An 18,574-nucleotide genomic window follows, 5' to 3' on the forward strand; every position below is an offset into this window, starting at 1 on the left:
TGGAGAAAGAGGGAAAGTGGGAAGGTTCTGAGCGTGGTCCGCTCTCCTTAGGGCCAGACGTGCTGGTACTTGGAGTAGGCTGGGAACAGCATGAGGCCTTGTCAGGCCCTGCTCCCGGATGAGTGGAGAAGGAAAGATGGGGTCAAACTGAGGCCTGCAAACACATTAAGTATAAGTTTTACTTATTTCACAAGCTTTCTGGGTGTGGGCCCTGCCAGAATGTGTTATCAGTTTCCAAAGAACTGGAATGTTTCATTGTAAAGTGATGCTGGTCACACCTGAATCACGGTGAGTCAGTGTCTTAGCATGGCTCGTCAGGAAATGTCAGTTCACGTGAAGGGTAAAGCAGCATAGGGAAAGCCATCAGAGCAGCACTGAGTGTATGAGGAATATTCAACATGTTGTTCTTTAAGATAAACTCCTGACGTCAACTTGTTTACTCTTCATTATCTGTTTTCATAGGAACAGAGAATAGAGAATAGAAGAGAATAATCCCAGTTACCGTGTCTCTCATCTCTTTAGATTACCATCCCTGTTTTCCACTCATTCTGCACTTCTTAATTCATTTTGATTCTGTGGTTATTTTCTGTCTTGCTGCTGGCTTGCTCCATCTCTTATCCAAGTTAGGTAACTTTTAGAACATGAACTAATCTTAGCAATGCCCCCAAATCCTGTCCTTTCTTTTTAGTCCTTTGATTGCACATACCCGAGTTAAGCAACTCCAAGGCCAACTCAGCACTTATTACAAATGAGTCAAGACAAGAGATTGTACTCCCTGAATGAAATATTAAACGTCTTTGTCTTCCAGAGTTTCTGTGTTACAGTTTAATGCCAGTATACGCCTCATTAGCCTCCTGATTTTCATTTTTGGTCAGGATAATCCAGTGATGTGGTACTTGGAAGGACAGTGTGAATTCCTTTCCCCTGGAGCTGAGTCTTACCTTGAAGGGTAACAAAGTCATCAAATAGATAAACGTGCTCACTGTCTGGGTCGGTAGCAATTAGATTCATTTCTCTGTGGAACATCTTGAAGTTGGGGTCATTTCTCTTCACCACCTCAATCACAAATATTTCCACATCGATGTCACTGACATCCTTCACCACCTCTGTCAGATCCTTTTCATCTCGGGTGTCTGTCTGCTCATCAGTGATGACCAAGGCCACCTTCTTCACACCCAGCCTTGCGGCTTCGAACACGCGGTTGGCGGCATGGAGAGCTATGGTTGTGTAGGTGCCTTCTCCCAGATACTTCATGCTGTCCACGGCCCGCTTGAGGTCGTCCTTGCTGGAGAACTGTGTCAAATGAGCCACCTCCTCCACCTTATGGCTATAGTTGATTACGCCTACGCGGGCCATGGCAAGGTCCAGCGCAACTCTGTCGGTCAGAGTCTTCACAAAGTCTTTGATAATCGGGAAGTTCTCCAGTCCCACACTTTCTGAGCTGTCGATCACAAACAGCAGCTCTAGCGGTGCCTCTCTGCATTTACGCCCACAACCTGAAACACGAATGTTGACATAGAAACACAGCGGGGATGAAAATTAAAACATCACTGATTGATATCAGATGGGTGGGGGGAGGGGGGAGAGGGGCAAGGATGAACCCAAGACTGGATTGTAACCTTCCTTTTCTGTGACCGTGAACACAGCTGACGATTGTCTCCCTTCTGGTTTCTATACCTGACTTTTTAAAAAAATGATATATTGCAAAAAAAAAAAAAAAAACTCCCCCACAAAAAACCAAAACGCTGTAGAGGATAAAATAATAAACAGATAGCCAATTTCTAAGATTAAAAAATAAAATAGTATTTTTAAAAGATTCGGCATCCCTGCGTATGCCTTCCTGATTCCATTTCCCTCCTCCATAAGAGATAACCACCATCCTAAATTTGCCCTTTATCATCCGACCATTTGTATTTAATCGGAATCTGAATGCTAATATTTCAGTCTTCAACCATATCCTTATGTGAAAATGAATACTTGCTCATTGGCGTGGCCAATGGGTAAAGTAATGGGATGAAACTTTTTAATCGTGGGGGAAAGATTCAGGTCTTTAACTGGACTCAAGAGTAGCGGCCCCTAGCTACTCTGGTTTATGTCCCCAGTCACGCCCTTAGTGACCACTAAGGTGGCTCCCATCTTATCAAGGAGGCCAGCAGTCCATCCATACTGTGAAACTGTTTCAGGGAAATGATCTCAGAACACTGGTCAGTAAACAACTTCTATTTAGGGTTTATCATTCAAAGCAGTTGCCAGAGTTCCTTGGCAATAAAAATTATCAGGGTTCCACTGGTGTATTCATATCCTCATGTTGGCCAACAGCCCTGCCACGATAAATCATCAGGAAACTGACTGCTATTTTACAGTGCTTCTAGAACTCAGAAGCAATGTCTAAATCGGCCTGTCACCATAGAGAGTCCCAGGCTGCTTCTTAAGGTCCGGAAGTCTTTTGGGGGACAAGTCAGTTCTGGGGTTCTCTGTATGGAAAGATAATGATATTCCTGCCTCTGTCTGATTTGAACACAGAAGTTACCTTCATTATCCATTAATTGCTTGCCTCTTGGCTAGTCTTTTTGCTTGACTTCCTTGTTCTGGTAACTCTGTTTTAAGTCTATTTCGCCATAGAAGCATTTAGAGAGTTGTGACACAAGATGACCTCTGGACCCTGTCCTTTTGCCTCTGAAGTGGTAGGCACTCTAGACGTAGGGCTCAAAACTCAATTTAGAAAGACTTTTTGCTTCAGGAAAAACACAGACATTATTGTCACCAGCTAGGCTGGATTCAAACACCACTTAGGGCCCTGTAGTCCTGCTTCCTTTGTTGTTCTTTCCTTCTCAGGCTCAGGTAAATGTCACTGAATACAAATGAGCTCTGTGCTAACAAAAGGCCTGGCTGCCCACAGACCCGGCGCCTGTATCTTCACGCTTCTTAACTACCCTGCGAAAGTGACTTTCTTTTCTTAAATCAGGATTCCCACATCCCCTCACACTGCTTCCTTTCAGTTTCCCACTGAAACTGAAAATGAGCTTGAAACTTTCCCACGAGCTCTACAGTATACATATTCTGGGTGAGCACATTATCTTGACAACGCAGAACATAGTGGGGTTGGTACTTTAAAGTGATGGGTTTTTTCTTGGTCGTCAAATCTTACCACATATTTCAAAAATAAGCTTAATGATTTCTTCTTTCTGGAGGAAAAGAGGAAAATGTATTAATTGTGTGACCATATTTTTTCCTATAGTCATGAAAGGTATGTCTTATTATAATCAGCATTGGGCTATTTGACTTAATCCTTCCACTGCAAATAAAATACATAGCACAGGGGCTTCCCTGGTGGCACAGTTGTTAAGAATCCGCCTGCCAATGCAGGGGACACGGGTTCAAGCCCTGGTCCGGGAAGATCCCACCTGCTGTGGAGCAGCTAAGCCCGTGCTCCGCAACTACTAAGCCTGTGCTCTAGAGCCCACGAGCCACAACTACTGAGCCCGTGAGCCACAACTACTGAAGCCCGCATGCCTAGAGCTCATGCTCTGCAACAAGAGAAGCCACTGCAATGAGAAGCCCACGCACCACAATGAAGAGTAGCCCCCGCTTGCCACAACTAGAGAAAGCCCGTGCGCAGCAACGAAGACCCAGCACAGCCAAAAATAAATGAATTAAATAAATAAAAAATACATAGCACAGAGGTTAAAAGTTGGCTATAATATATCAGAATTGAAATGTGTTTGAGCTGTGAAATGTAATAACTCAGACTTGGAGTTCAAATTGCAGCTCCAGTATTTATCAGCTATGTGACCTTGGGCATGAAGTGACCTAACAGTGTCTGTGTCTCAGGGATGTGGTGGGATTAAATGAGGTAACTCACACACAGGGTCTGGCGCCACAAAAGATGTACTACCTACAGTCGGCCCCCCATAGCCATGGGTTCTGCATCCGTGATACGGACGGCTGACTGTACTGTGCTATTTTATATGCGGGACTTGAGCATCCACGGATTTTGGTACCTACTGGGTTGGGCGTGGTGGGCGTGTCTGGGAACCAATCCCCTGCAGATTCTGAGGACAATAATGGTGTGGGCAATGCACGCTTTCAGTTACACGGTTTAACCCACATGTGCTGACAAACCAGGACGAGCACCAGGGCCAAAAGAGATCTCATCCAATGCTGTATTTCCTCCTTTTTTTCTGTACCAATCCCCAAATTTGCAAGTCTTCTCTCCAGTTTCCTAATACTCTCACTTGGGCTCTTCCATGAAACCTCCCTGGGTTCCTGGATGCTCCTTCCAGGCCCCGCTGCTCACCAGCTCCATCAGAAGGGCCTGAGATGAGCTGGGTACTAGGAATCAATCTGCCAACATCCTGCCCTGCATGGCATGTTTACAAATGCCATGGGATGAGACTGGAGAAGTCAGGATTCTACATCTGCCAAAGACATGAAGCTGACAGGGATGATTAACTTAACAGATGAGAGAAGCAGAAGCCCAGAAAATCTCAACTGGAAAGAGCAGTGGACCTGTTCTAAGAAGATACAATGTAACAGCTGCAAAAGTAAAGTTTTAAAGGAGAAAACCTATAATGACAGAAGTGAGGTGAAGGTGACATAGACGGTAACGTGGCTTAACAGAAGCATGTACAGAGAATATTCAGGGCATTTTAATTTAATTTTTTTTTCTGTAAATTGAGTAAAAGCCAATGATTATAAGTGGCTATACAAAAGGAATTCCCAATGTGAGATTTTAAAAATTATAGGAAATGAAGGAGTCAACAGTTATCTTTTTTTTTTTTTTAGGCTTTGTCATGCTTTTCCACATTTAGAGAGACATTTAATAAATCTGAAACTAGAGTATGTCTGGAAAGGGGAAATGTCTATTAATATATTTATCTTGTTATCTAGGAAGGGGAAATGTTATGTATTTAATATACTTGTGTTTAATTTTTTACAAGTGGAGAAAATACTTTACACTAAGTTTTATGATTATAGTTTTTCACTTAACATTATGTAGTAATTAATTTCCCATATTATTAAGTATTCTGAAAAACTTGATTACTGAAGTCAGATGCATGGCCATTTTAAGGTTCTTGATGCAGACTGCCTTACAATCCTCCAGAAAAGTTGTAGTAACTGATGCCTGTAACAGCAGTATATAAGAAAACCCGTTTTGTTTTAGAGACACAACACTGGTTATTATTATTATTATATAATCTTTGCCACTTGATAGAGCAAAATATCTCATTGTTTTAAATTACACTTACTATTTGTGAGGCTGAATTTTATATGTATGTTTCCAAGTTGTATTCTCTTATGCACAGCCTTTGTCCTTTGTCCGTTTTTTTCTATTAGAATGTTTGTCTTTTCTTGACTTGTAAGAGCAATTTATATATCAAGGTTGCATTTTAATTCTTTTCACTGTGCTTTTATGGCATAACCAGGTCTAATATGCTTTAAGTAGTCATATATATATATGTGTGTGTGTGTGTGTGTATATATATATATATCTTTTCCTTGTATTCTTTGCTTTTAAGTCACTGGAATAGTTTCACCCTTTCCATTAAAATTGCTGAATGACCACATTGGCTACTCAGTGCCAATGATGAAGGCATCAAGTTTATACCCCTCAAAGGACTCATGTTTACATGAGTCTAGTAAGAAGTAGGCAAATACATAAATACTTTTATAAGTACTATTCTATTGGCTTGGAGCTAAAGAACCACGCTGGTCTGCCGGGAATACCAGGGGTGGGAGAGTGGTTGTGGGCCCGTGGTCCAGGGAGGTTAGGCAGACTCTGACCGGGGTGGGGTGGGGAGAGGAGGAGGAAGAGCTTTCCAGGCAGGGGATGGAACACACAAAGTTCAGTGCACTGGAGTACTTGATTAAACTTGTGACTCAGGGAATGTGACTGAAAGAATGACAGGAAATGTGAAAGACAGATGGACTTTAGAAAGCCTTTGTGTCATGCTAAGGAGTGTGGACGTATCCTGAGCACTGAGAAGAGACATGGTCCGTAGCAGAGAAGAAAGGTGATTGTGGCAGCCAGTGGAGGGGTCTGAGGTTCCTATATAGTTCAGGCAAAGAAGATAACACTAGAAAGCCGTGGTGGTATTGATGGATGGGAAGGAATGACCTGGAGGGACATTTCAAAAGGAGATGAAGGGGGTTGGTGAGTAATTGGAAGGAAGGATGAGGGAAAGGAATCTAGGAGGCAAATGATAACGGTGCCGCTCTTTGAGATAGAGAGGGAGGGAACAGGGGCAGGTTGAAGCTAATGAAGATCACTGGTTCAGCTTGATTCTGGCTGGGTTTGAGGCACCTGTGGGACACCCAGCTGGCGATGTCCAGTAGGCAGTAGGATGTGAGGTCTGGCGCTCAGGAGAGGGGTTCAAGCTGGAGGCAGATTTAAGAAATGCCAGTGTACAGTTGGCTGTTGAAACAGGGATGGCAGACGAGATTGCGTGGAGCAGAGCTTCTCTGCCTTTTTTGACCCCTCCCTACCCCCTTTTGTCAAACATATCCTTTTCTATATTTATAATATAAAAATATTTTTTCATTCTCCATACAACTTTAATATTAAATTAGCCTTTTTGAACTGTACATCCCCCTGACTTTGATAGCTGTCCCTCCCTGAGGGTTTGAAGACTGGGAAGAAAAGACTGAGGGCAGACACTGGGAAACACTGACATTTAAGGGATACATGGAGAAACAGTCTGTTTGAAGCAATTTGCTGTGAATGATTAAAAACTTGAACTCCATCAATGGTATTTGCCTCTTAAAAGAGGACTTTGTTATTCTGGACTGAATCTGCCACTGAGAGCGTTTGGGAATATATTTGATCAGGGAGAGAATGGGGATGGGGAGAGGAAAGATGCCTTCCAAGAACAGACTTCATGGGGGAGCAGCCAGGATTTGGCATCAGACAAGCCAACTTTGGCTCTAAGGGCTCTGTTACTTGTTATTGAGGTGTCTTGGGGCGTATCGTTCAAGCTTTCTGCGTGACTTGGCGTGCCTTCATCTGGAGGGAAGACACTACTACCTACCTCATGGGCTGTCATGCAGATTCATGTGGGTTCTGGGCAAGAGGGGGCTGCGGCTTATAGCCTGTCCCCTTCTCCCTGCACCCTCTCCCCACCGGCCCTGTGCTGTACCGGGCCTTAGCCAGCACTTATGAGGTGAATGCAAGCTCTGTCAAATCCCCCCAGATGCCTGCCCCTTGGCCACCTCGCGCATACAGGCCAGTGCTGTCAGCTTCCAAACTTGGGGCCATTTGGGGCAATCCTGAGATCCTGTGTATCCAGAGCGCAGTACAGAGGGGGGCGTGCGCTCAGGGTGGTCGCTCCTCACCTGGGGGAAGGGGTGTAACTGGAGAAGGACTAGAAGTCCAGGGGTCCAGAGTGGGGGCCGTACTTTACATGGGCCCCCCAGGCACCCTGCAGTACTGGGTCAGGGCGGTATTGATATGAAGGAGCCTGTCGCATATTAGAATCTCATTTAATGCTGACCTTGGCTTTCTAAATGCTACAAAAAGGGAAGAGTGAAGGAAAAGAGAATTTGCATCAAACCATACCTGATTTTGTCTGCTCTGGACCCACATATCACTTCTATCACAGCATTTATCAAACTATAGGTGAACATCCTTTGCTTGTCTTTCTCTCCCGTTAGGCTGTGAGCTCCTTGAGTCCAGAGACATAGTCTCTTACTCTCAACTATTCCCCCAGTGCCTGTCTCAGACCCTGACCCAGGGTAGGTGCCCAATAAACGTTGGTGAAGTGAATGAACAACTGCATGGATGAAGGAAACCAGTTGCCCTCTCCATGTTGGGACAGGAGGGAGGGTATAAACCTATGGGAAACATTCCTCTGGGCATTTTACATACACCCTCCTTTGCTACTTTTAGGGAGAAATTGCTGCATATATAGCTACTTCATCCTCCGTAGGCATCTGGGGAGGGTCTGACTTCTGGTGGGGAACAACAAAGAGAAAAAGGCAGATGGGCCCTAAAACCATGCACAGTTCTGTTTGTCACATGTCCAGCTCTCGCCTTCATCACTTGAACTCCCACCCCTGGGTTTTCCTGGCACTATACATAAGGTCAACATCCCCAGACCATGACCCACCAAAGAATCAAAAAGGGAAAAAGCCTACTTAGTGCTCTGTGGTGATCTAAATGGGAAGAAAATCCAAAAAAGAGGGGATATATGTATACATATGGCTGATTCACTTGGCTGTACAGTAGAAACTAACACAACATTGTAAAACAACTATACCCCAATTTAAAAAAAAGGAGGGGGGGGAAGAGACGGTCCCTATTTCTCCTCAACTCCAAGAGATGTAGTGTCTCAAAGTTAGAAAGAAAGAAGTAGATTTTGCTATAGAAATTCTAGAACTTTCCCATCCTGTGGGACTTTCAGGTGTCAGCTTTTTGTTTGTAGTGGTGCAAACAAAAGAGAACAAAAGAGAGAAGAACAGGGAAAGTTTGTACATCATCACAAATATTTGTTGAATAAGTGAATCAGTACATAAAAGTAATCCCGATTTTGTGATTGCTGTTCTCCTCAGAGCACTTCTTAAAGGAACTAGTTCAGGAAAAAAAGAGCCCCTGTGCTGACATGTGAAGACTCATGTACAATAAAAAGTCCCTTGCTCATTTGGCTTCTTTTAAACAGTTCACCTCCTTGTTAACCTTTCTACCGGGGGGTGGGCAATTATATCTCTACCACAAGGCTGGATAAGGGCGCTGGGTGTGATGTCTCCCACACATTCGGGTTCAATTACCTCCTGCATCTATGTCAGCACTAATTCTGTGTCAAAAGAAGTCACTTCTAAAGCTAAAACACAAATGCAATCATTTTGTGAGCACAAACCCCTCAATTACCTTCCAGGATTGATACTCACTGTCAGTCCTCCGTCTCCTCTTGGTCCTTGTAACCCCTACTTAGTGGAAGAAGAGTAACAGTCAATGTAGGTTGGAAGCAGTTACTGTGTACAATTACCATAAGATGTTAAAAATCACTTCCTGCCTGTTTTCCTTGGGGTCCGGGATCTCCAATTTCCCCTTTATCCCCTTTCTTTCCCACATTGCCCCGTTCTCCATGGTCTCCCTTTATAATACAATGAAAAGATAAGCTTAGAATGTGAATATTAATGCCAAATAAGAAGAACCCTAAAGTTTTATTTCTTTGCAACTGTGGTACCTCTTGAAGACCTGTGGTTCTTGTTGATATGAATATACTATATGAAAAAAATGGGGGGCATTTTATTTACATTCCCCCAGGAACCATAATCTAATTCATGATCAACTCGGGACCTCAAGGTGAGGAGACCACGAGATGCCATCCGATTAGCTCACTGCCTTTAGGAACTTCAACTGTTATACAGGTTAACACCTGAGTTATCTGGTGTCTTCTTCATGGTACGTTGTAAGGATTTATTCCTTATCAGCTGGCTTTTGAGTTTGAAGAAAATGAGATTTCATAAAGTGAACATGTTTGTAGTTAGGAAAAGAAATGCATAAGGATTCACTCTGAAATGGATTTTTTCCTCTGAGCTTTGTAAGGAGAAGAGTGTCAAGTGCATGAGAGCTCTTCCAGGGTTCAAGTTAAACTATTGAGATCCTAAACCTAAGCATTTCTCTTAGGTCCTGAAATACTTACCTTCCTGCCAGGGAGGCCATGGCCTGTCATGCCCTTTGGCCCTGGGAAGCCTTGAGGTCCTTGCTCCCCCTCCACTCAATATGTGGAAGGGATGCTTCTGTTAATTTCCCAAGGTATTTCTCAGAATATACTTTCGGTCTGATATACATTTGCACTTTCAAAACTGCATTATAGCATTATCTAAATTTGGGGGGAAATACACATATACGTCAGATGGGCTCAATACTTTGCTAGTAAAAATTTAACTACTTATCTGGGGTAGAAGTGAGGGAGTTGGTTTATAGCATTTGTCTGTTCTGTAGTGTAAATACTTCTGCCTTTGCCAATTTCAAACTGTGAACTTGACATCAACTGGTTCACAAGTAACAAGCAGCTGTTACTGATATTTCAGTCGTGATATTACTGGTAATTTTTATAATCTTTACATTTTCTATATTTTTGATATGTTGAAAGCATGTATTATCTTAATAATGGAGTACAAGAGGATTTAACAGCATCTCTCCCCAGTTAATGCCAAGGAGTGTTTATATAATTCACCGTACACTGTTTGCTCCATACCTGATCATTTGTAGCAACGTAAATCCATTTATCTAAATTCAATACCTCCTAAATTTGGAAAATAAAAATCTTTTCCTTTCAGTACTTGTTTTTAACTTTCCCCATCATATCTTAACATTATCTGCTGTTCCTGTACCCCCATCTTCAAAACCACACAGGTTTAAAAGGTTTTCATGATGTCGAACATGAAACAGGAATAATCACTAACAAGTATACAAAAGTCATAGCACTGATGATGCTTAGATCAGCAACCCCTACTTTAAATATAAATTTATTTATTTATTTATTTTGGCTGTGTTGGGTCTTCGTTTCTGTGCGAGGGCTCTCTCTAGTTGTGGCAAGTGGGGGCCACTCTTCATCGCCGTGCGCGGGCCCCTCACCATCGCGGCCTCTCCTGTTGCGGAGCACAGGCTACAGATGCGCAGGCTCAGTGACTGTGGCTCACGGGCCCAGCCGCTCCGCGGCATGTGGGATCTTCCCAGACCAGGGCTCGAACCCATGTCCCCTGCATTGGCAGGCAGACTCTCAACCACTGCGCCACCAGGGAAGCCCTCAACTCCTACTTTAGATCATTATTAGCAATGAGTCTGTGGCGAAGGTTTGAAGGACCATGGGCTCCCGGGATTTGATTTGCTTACCTTTAGCATCTTTCTCAAAGGTATCCTGACCGTGCCCACTAGAATCACTGGTATGCTCAATAAAAACCTCAGACCAACTTAATGAGAATCAAAGATGGAGGTAAGGGTATAATATGCATTTTGCCATAGGCTTGCGAAGGCTCGAGAGCCAAGGCTCCAGAAGGCAGGATGGGCTTTAGAAGGTCGCTCCTGAAAGGGGCCACAGAGGGTTGCTTGGAGACCATTGTAACTTCAAATATCAGCATTCCTGAGCCCCTTGTCGTAGCTCATTGGCTTTCAAGCTTTTTAAAAACAGAACCCTTTCTTTTTAAAAGTGTTATAGTGAAATATTTCAGGCACAAAATTTTATATGGAAAAAGACAAACACTGATATAACACCATATTAAAAAATTAAATAGTACAGATACCATTGAAATCCCCAATGTACCTAATCCCCTTCCCTGAAGGAGAGAGGAAACCTCTCTCTGAAATTGATATGCAACACTCTTATCTACGTTTTTATGCTTTAACTACACATGTGTATATTCTAAAACAATGCACAATATTTTTTTTATATTTAAACTTCAAATGATACATTTATGCATCTAATTTGTATTTTAAATCTCAACACTATCTATTTGAAATTTATCTGTGTACATATATGTAGTTCTAGTTTGTTAATGTTCTCTGCTCTACAGCATTCCATTAAATAACTAGACTACATTATCCTAGTGATGGGCATTTAGATTGTTTCCAGTGTTTCCCTATTACAAATAATGCTTCAGCAAATAGTCTTGCATATATCTTTGCACACATCCCTAGGAGAGAACTCTTTCATTGAAACAAATCTTATACAGTAGAGTACCAAATAAAATGAATGTAAGTGGAGATTCTCTTGTTGGTAAATGAAGTGCTCAGTTCTTCCTGCGTCCATCCCTATCCCCTAGCCGAGCTGGCTTGGCTAAACTCAGAAGCCCTTTTCATCTCTGTCATGTAGTATTTCTAAATGGACAGCAGGTAGGGGGGTATAGTTTTGCCTCCTCATTTCAACTCTAGAGGTCTCATAGCAAGTTCTTTACTGTGGTCAGATTGCAGAGAACTCATTTACTGAATGTCTTTTTCACCCTGTTAACACTTGAGCCAAACACAACGGTCTAGCATAGAGGGCTCGTAGTGAGTATTTATGCAGTGATGTGCACAGATGTCTCAGGTCTATCCAAGGAGACTCTCCCCTGAAGAAGGAGTGCCCCTTAGGTGCTTAGTTGGTTAGAGGAGACAGGCCGGGATCATTGGTCTGCTTTATTCACTTTATAGAATAGTCCCCAGGAAACCTGGAGCCCCAGAAACTTGGATAGGGATTAGCGCCAGTTAAGTAAGCCCCAAACAGTAAAGCAACACTCTGATTCCAAGCTGGAGATTCAAGCAGGACAAAGTAGAGGAGAAAAATCTGTTTCTAAAGATTACACTGCCAACACAGGCGTAATGAAGAGGAATAGGTGGGAATATATGGATAACACAGCCCAACCTCATTACACTTACTGGAAAACATGCTCTACCAAGAGTGATCTGCAGCCTCATCTTGAATATGAAAGATAGAAGGGTCTGTCTACATACAGACTAGCCTGTCATACAGATTAGGTGGCCAGCCCACAGAGTGAGATGAAGGACATTGGGAAGATTCCTGCCTGAGATGCTGCCATTCTCTGTTCTCATTAAAAAGAAAATTAAAAACAAAAATTACAAGGAAGATATCCTCTGAAGAAAGATGTATCAGTAAATGACACTTCGGCATAAATTAGCTATCTCAGATTTTTTGTGGAGGGGAATAAGGACATCTTCATTCAACCAGGTCCCTGGTTGAAAGGTGGTTTTGGGTTGTCAAGGCTATGCTTGAGAGCACGGGTACCTGAGTTGCGGGGTCAGGAGGGTTCCTAGCCAGGTGTAGGGGAGATTAAAGGTTCTTGGGAGAAATCTGTAGCTGGCTTTGTTCCAACCCCAAAGGACAGAATAGTGTGGAAAACAAAGGGGCTGGGACTATGGCGTGATGGTGAATTATCACTGGGGATTATATATTTAGAAAAAGTGGGTTCCGAAAGAACTTGATACCTTTCTGACAATTATTCAGAATAATTATTTATTTTACAACCTTTTAGATTCCCACAGCAGCTAATCTAGAGCATGTTCAATAAATGTTTATGACTGACTAGCTGCTTTTGAGAAATGACACAATTTTCTTGCGAAGTTAAAAGCTACTGTGGCTTCATTGCCATGCCCTGTGGGGGGAAAGCCTCAGAATAGCCAATTATCATGTTAGAATCAGCTCCATGTTCAGGAATTTATTCTGCATTACTTCATAATATAGACTTTTATATATAATTGTTAACATTGTACTTATTCCAGGCAGCTGGGTTTCCCTATAATAAAGGCTTTTTTTTTTTCTTTTTAATCACCAGTTTCCCTTCAAAATACTTGAAGGCTTCTTAAACGTTCAGAGTCGCCTATCTGGCTGAAAGCCTTTAGCAAGTAAGTCCATGCCTTGGCTTGGCAGAGGTGAATACTATCCAATCAGATTTTTTTTCCTTACAAGTCTCAGGAAAATGATAGGCAGTGATTTCAGGATGGGTCAGAAGCCACTGCACAAAAGAACCTGTCTATCTGAAGATATATAATTAAGTCCACATTTCAAACCCAGCTTCTTAACCACTATATCTCAGTCTTAGATCTTTTCTGCTAAAGTTGTGATCATTTTAATTTTGCAGATGATTACTTATTCTCTGGGAGAGAGAGTTCTAAGGATAATGCACAACTACCTGAATATTTTAATAGATGTGTGTGGCGTGCATATTACCGGTATGTCAGGAAACAACAGTGTTTCTTTCCAAATGTTTTCTGAGTAAGGTGCTATAAGGAAAAAAATCCAATTCATAGATGAGCCAAAAAATATAAAATGGATGTCTGGCTTCTTCTTAGGATGTAGAAAACTAGGCTGCTTTTATTCTTAAAACCTCACCAAAGTTGCTGACTCATCTATGAAACCGCAACTTTCCTTGAATCTACCATAGAGCTGTGGTTGCAGCGCCACCAGCTTACACAAAATCTAAGGAAACACAGGCTCCTCCAAGGAGAGACGGGACGTGGGCGCTTACCTGCTGGAGATGACAGATGAAGCTAATAAGAAGAATTCAGCTAAAATTCTTAACAAATTGCTGAGTGTGGGCTAGTTGGAGAAGACAAAACTCCTGGGAGCTCCAGGCACAAGGCAAATTCATACCCACCCACCCAGTCTCTTCTGGGACCTCACCAGTGCTCAAGAGAGAGACTGGGGACAGGGCAAGTCCCAGAGTTTCCCTAGTGGGGCAGACCTAGGGGAGGGAGGAAGCAGCCCCCCAGGGGAAGGCCCGAAGCCCCCATGGGACAAAAATCAAAACAGCTAGGGGAAGTGAAGCAAGCCTTTAGGGCACAGATGATGACCCATGGCAGCTGAGGGAAGGAAACAGACTAAAGCCTGCAGGAATGAATCCTGGGGCCCGGACCTTTGGACACTAAAGGTCCTCTCTCTATGGCCCTCAGAGCAGAGTCTTTTTTTTTTTAATTTTAATTTTTTTTAAATTAATTAATTAATTAATTTATGGCTGCGTTGGGTCTTCGTTTCTGTTGCGGCAAGTGGGGCCACTCTTCATCGCGGTGCGCGGGCCTCTCACTATCGCGGCCTCTCTTGTTGCGGAGCACAAGCTCCAGACGCGCAGGCTCAGTAGTTGTGGCTCACGGGCCTAGTTGCTCCGCGGCATGTGGGATCCTCCCAGACCAGGGCTCGAACCCGCGTCCCCTGCATTGGCAGGCAGATTCTCAACCACTGCGCCACCAGGGAAGCCCAGAGTCTTTTTTAATAACCCAAGAACTGTCAGCCATGTATGGCAAGGGTTTTCAAAACAGCTCCCATGGAAATTTCCATGAGCTGGACCAAGATGCTACTAACATTAATATTGATGACTACATTCATTTCCTATTGCCCCTATAATGAATGACCACAAATTGAGTGGCTTAAAACAACATAAATTTGTTCTCAGACAGTTCTGGAAGTTAGAAGTCCAGATCAGTTTCACTAGGCTAAAGTCAAGGTGTTGGTAAGGCTGGTTTCCCCTGGACACTGTGAGGGGAGCAGCTGTTTCCCCTGATTTCCTCAGCTTCCAGGGGTCACCTGTGTTCTTTAGCTGGTGGTCTCTTCCTCCATCTTCCTTCCCTTCATCACCTCTGATTCCATCATCACATCGCCTCTTCCACAGTCTCTTCTCCCTCTGTCTCCCCCTTATAAGGACACGCATGATTAAATGTAGGGCCTACAAATAATCCAGGATAATCTTCCCATCTCAAAATACCTAACTTAATCACATCTGCAACCTTCCTTCTGCCATGTAAGGTAATATTCACAAATTCTAAGGATTAGGGCGTGAACATTTTTAGGGGCCATTATTCAGCTTACCACAGTGACTTTTTCCATATTCGTGCAAAAAGAAAGTTAATTATTATAATTTTTTTTTGTAATTTACCTTAATGTACTTCAGTTTAAACAGTACCATGAATGTGTGTATGTGCAAGTTAATTTACACTCTAGGGGTGCTGAGTTAACACTTGAAATACTGTAATCAGTAGTCTACACTTCAAAGACAGGTGACTCGACTCTTGCTATCTGAATTTGCTCCACAAGGATGATAGAAACAGTTTATCCCTGGGGGAAAAAAAGGGGTGATCAAGACGTGTGGTAGCTGGAAGTGTTGTACAGGCCCTTTCCTCTTTCGTAAATTGGGTATAATAGCCAGGTGGGCCCACTCCCCCATGAATGCTTCTGGTAGAGTACCCTAAGTTCTAGAACTTGTTCAGAACAGGTGTCTCTTACCCACATCCCATAATGAAGAATCCCGTCACCTGATCTGATTAAGAGGTTAGTCGGTCCCATCATAAGAACATTGTTGTCGTTGCCTCAGAGTGACCATTTTAGGCAAAGTACTTGTTAAAGTACTTAAAGAGACAGAATGGAATTTGGACCCAGTTTTCAGTACATGTTTTTGTGCCTACTTGTTAATAAGTAGCTGAACATAGGGTAGAATTCTGTCTGAAACTTGCTTTAATTGAAGCATGGCAACTAACAGGAAGTTTGTCTAGTAGAAGACAGGTCACTCCTGCTGACTTCTAATCTTCAGAGACTACCGAAAGTCACTGAGAAGAATCTGACAAATTGTGAATGTCCATACTGGCCTAGTTCAGCTCACAACAGTCATAGCCAAATGTGCTCAATTGGGCCGTATTTTCCCCTAGTCATTTTTCTTAAACTTTTAGTCCCTATTTCCATTTTTCTGTTTATAACTACCAGCAGATGATAAAGTAATTGAACAAGTAGCAACATGAATATTTGCAAATAATTTCAGCAAAAGCCAAGCCACTTCACGGGACTCTTTGTTTCATGGACACGTGTGCTCGCTGTTCGGATTTTCTATCCCACTCACAGAATCTAGTCCCGTTTTCCAGTAATAAAATGGTTCTTAGCATAAAATCTAGGATTAAATACATTGATAGGTCACAGTGCAAAGAGCATCATAGCTTCGAGGGGTTTTATCAGCTGGATTCAGTTGCATAAATTGACTTATCCTGCCCTCCTGCCTAAATAGCCTTCTGTAAAACCTGCCAAACTTCATGCATATCTTGCATGGCATTTGAATACACTTGACCACAAATGATAAATACAAAATGACAAGGTCGGCTTTATGGCAGTTCCTCGGCTAGAGAGAGGGGACTCCGGGTGCTCCCTTTGCTGGCCATCTGCATGGTGCAACCTTCTAGTTTCCCGCCTGAGTTTCTCGTGGTTTGTTTGTGTCATTGTCGGTTTGTGTTTTAGAACTCCAGTGTCTCTCATGGTGCTCTCTGTGCCCTCAAGGTAGATGTTTGCCTTTGACCCTTATTCCTGTCCACATCCATGGTGACTCTCTGGGGATAACCCCCAATTCTCTAATCCCCAGTCTTACCCCGGTCTCTAAGCTCCAGGCGTAACATTATATCTGCTCTCTAGACCTTTCCTCCTTCTGGCCATTTCGGAACCAAAACTATCAAATACAGAAACTCTCCTTCGCCACATCTGCCTTTCTTCCTGGCTTTCCCTCTTTCACTCACCTCACAGTCTTCCAGGCTTGGGATTCTCTTTGTGTTCTGACCTTATCTGTGCTCCCGGAACACGTTCATCCCATCTGTGGGCAAGTCCCAGCCCACCAAACACATCCGAGGAGTCTTCCCTGACTCGCCCTCCCCCCGAGTCAAGAGTAATTCCCCCAGATCTACCCACTCCTCTCCTGTAGCCTGTCTCAGAACAGGTTTGGATGCTCGCATCCTTTCTGCCCTGCTTATCTTAAACTCCCCAAACTGAAGCACATCATCTTATTTATCTTCCCACCCTCTGAGGTACGAATTCCAGGGCCCTGCATATCGCCCTGAGCTAGAGACAGTGGATGTGGAGGCGGGCCATCTCTTTGGTAGAAGTTGCCTAGAGACCATGCATCCTAATCTCTGTCTTGTTGAGCCTCACAAACCCCCATGGGTACCTCGGTAAATTTCCTGATGAGCATTTGGGATCCATGTGGAAAAGAGATAACAAAATAGAGATGCATGGAAAAGTGCCAGCGGAGATTTCCTGATGTGGGTCAACCAAAGGAGGTACTGGGTTGGCCAAAAAGTTCACTCAGGCTTTCTGTAAGATGGTACCGAAAACCCGATCGAACTTTTGGGCCAACCCATTATTTATAAGCAGGTCGACTTTATTAGTATCTCCTGTGGCACTAGCCCGGGAGACAGTTGAACAAAGCAGGTGAGGAGTTGGCCACGAGTCAGAAAACCACAGTGATGCATTGAAGAAGGCTTCTGCTGACTGCACAGGCCGCTTCAGCCGGGCTGCGAGGCTGCAGGCACGGTGGGAATGCTGGCCTGTGCGGCCACAGCTGCTACCACAGCTGCAGGACAGGGAGCCTCCTGCTTCCCGGCCTCCTGGCCCAGTGTTCAAGTTTGCTGAATGAAAGGATTCCAGGAAATGGTATATGCTTTCAAATTACTCTTCTCTTTTCCATATATCCCTTCATTAACACACAAGAAGTGACCCAGAAGCAGCAGTGTGCTGATTTAATACTGAGATAGGCTGAATAATGGCCACCAAAGCTATGCAGGGCCTAATACCTGAAACCTGTGAATGTTATCTTACTTAGGGGAGAAAAGGTTTTGGCAGACGTGATTAAGTTAAGGATCTTGGGTGGGGAGATTATCTTGAACTATCTGGGTGGGTCCTAAGTGCAGTCGCAAATAGTCTTACAAAAGAGAGGCAGAGAGAGACTTAGCTGGCAGAAGAGAAGAAGGTCTGGTGATTGAAACAGCAAAACAGAGGCGGAGAGAGATGTAAACCACTGGCTTTGAAGATAGAGGAAGGGGCCATAAACCAAGGAATACAAAGAATGTGGCTCTAGACTCTGGTAAAGCCAAGGAAATAGAATCCACCCCCCACCCCCAGTTTCTGGACTCCCTGTCAATGCCTTGACTGTAGCCCCATAAGATTCATTTTAGACTTCTGAGCTCCAGCACTGAAAAAGAATAAATTGGTATTGTATTAAATCACTGATTTTGTAGTAGTTTGTTACAGCAGCCATAGGAAACTATCACAGATGTGAATGTTATGGTTCCTCCCACCTTTAGCAGATCAGATCACAACACAGAGCATTTTGCATTAAA

The 18,574-nt window shown here is 43.4% G+C and overlaps 1 protein-coding gene across 1 annotated transcript in view; it reads right to left on the reverse strand.

Moving 5' to 3' along the window:
* Nucleotides 1-18,574, reverse strand: part of COL28A1 (collagen type XXVIII alpha 1 chain) — a 153,940-nt gene that overhangs the window by 18,525 nt on the left and 116,841 nt on the right. The window contains 5 exon segments of the mRNA XM_059932803.1: nucleotides 942-1,496; nucleotides 3,149-3,185; nucleotides 8,884-8,919; nucleotides 9,009-9,089; nucleotides 9,642-9,710. Of these exon segments, the coding sequence (XP_059788786.1) occupies nucleotides 942-1,496; nucleotides 3,149-3,185; nucleotides 8,884-8,919; nucleotides 9,009-9,089; nucleotides 9,642-9,710 (778 nt within the window).

Source organism: Balaenoptera ricei, chromosome 9 (assembly GCF_028023285.1).
Source record: "Balaenoptera ricei isolate mBalRic1 chromosome 9, mBalRic1.hap2, whole genome shotgun sequence".
NCBI classification, from domain to species: domain Eukaryota; kingdom Metazoa; phylum Chordata; class Mammalia; order Artiodactyla; family Balaenopteridae; genus Balaenoptera; species Balaenoptera ricei.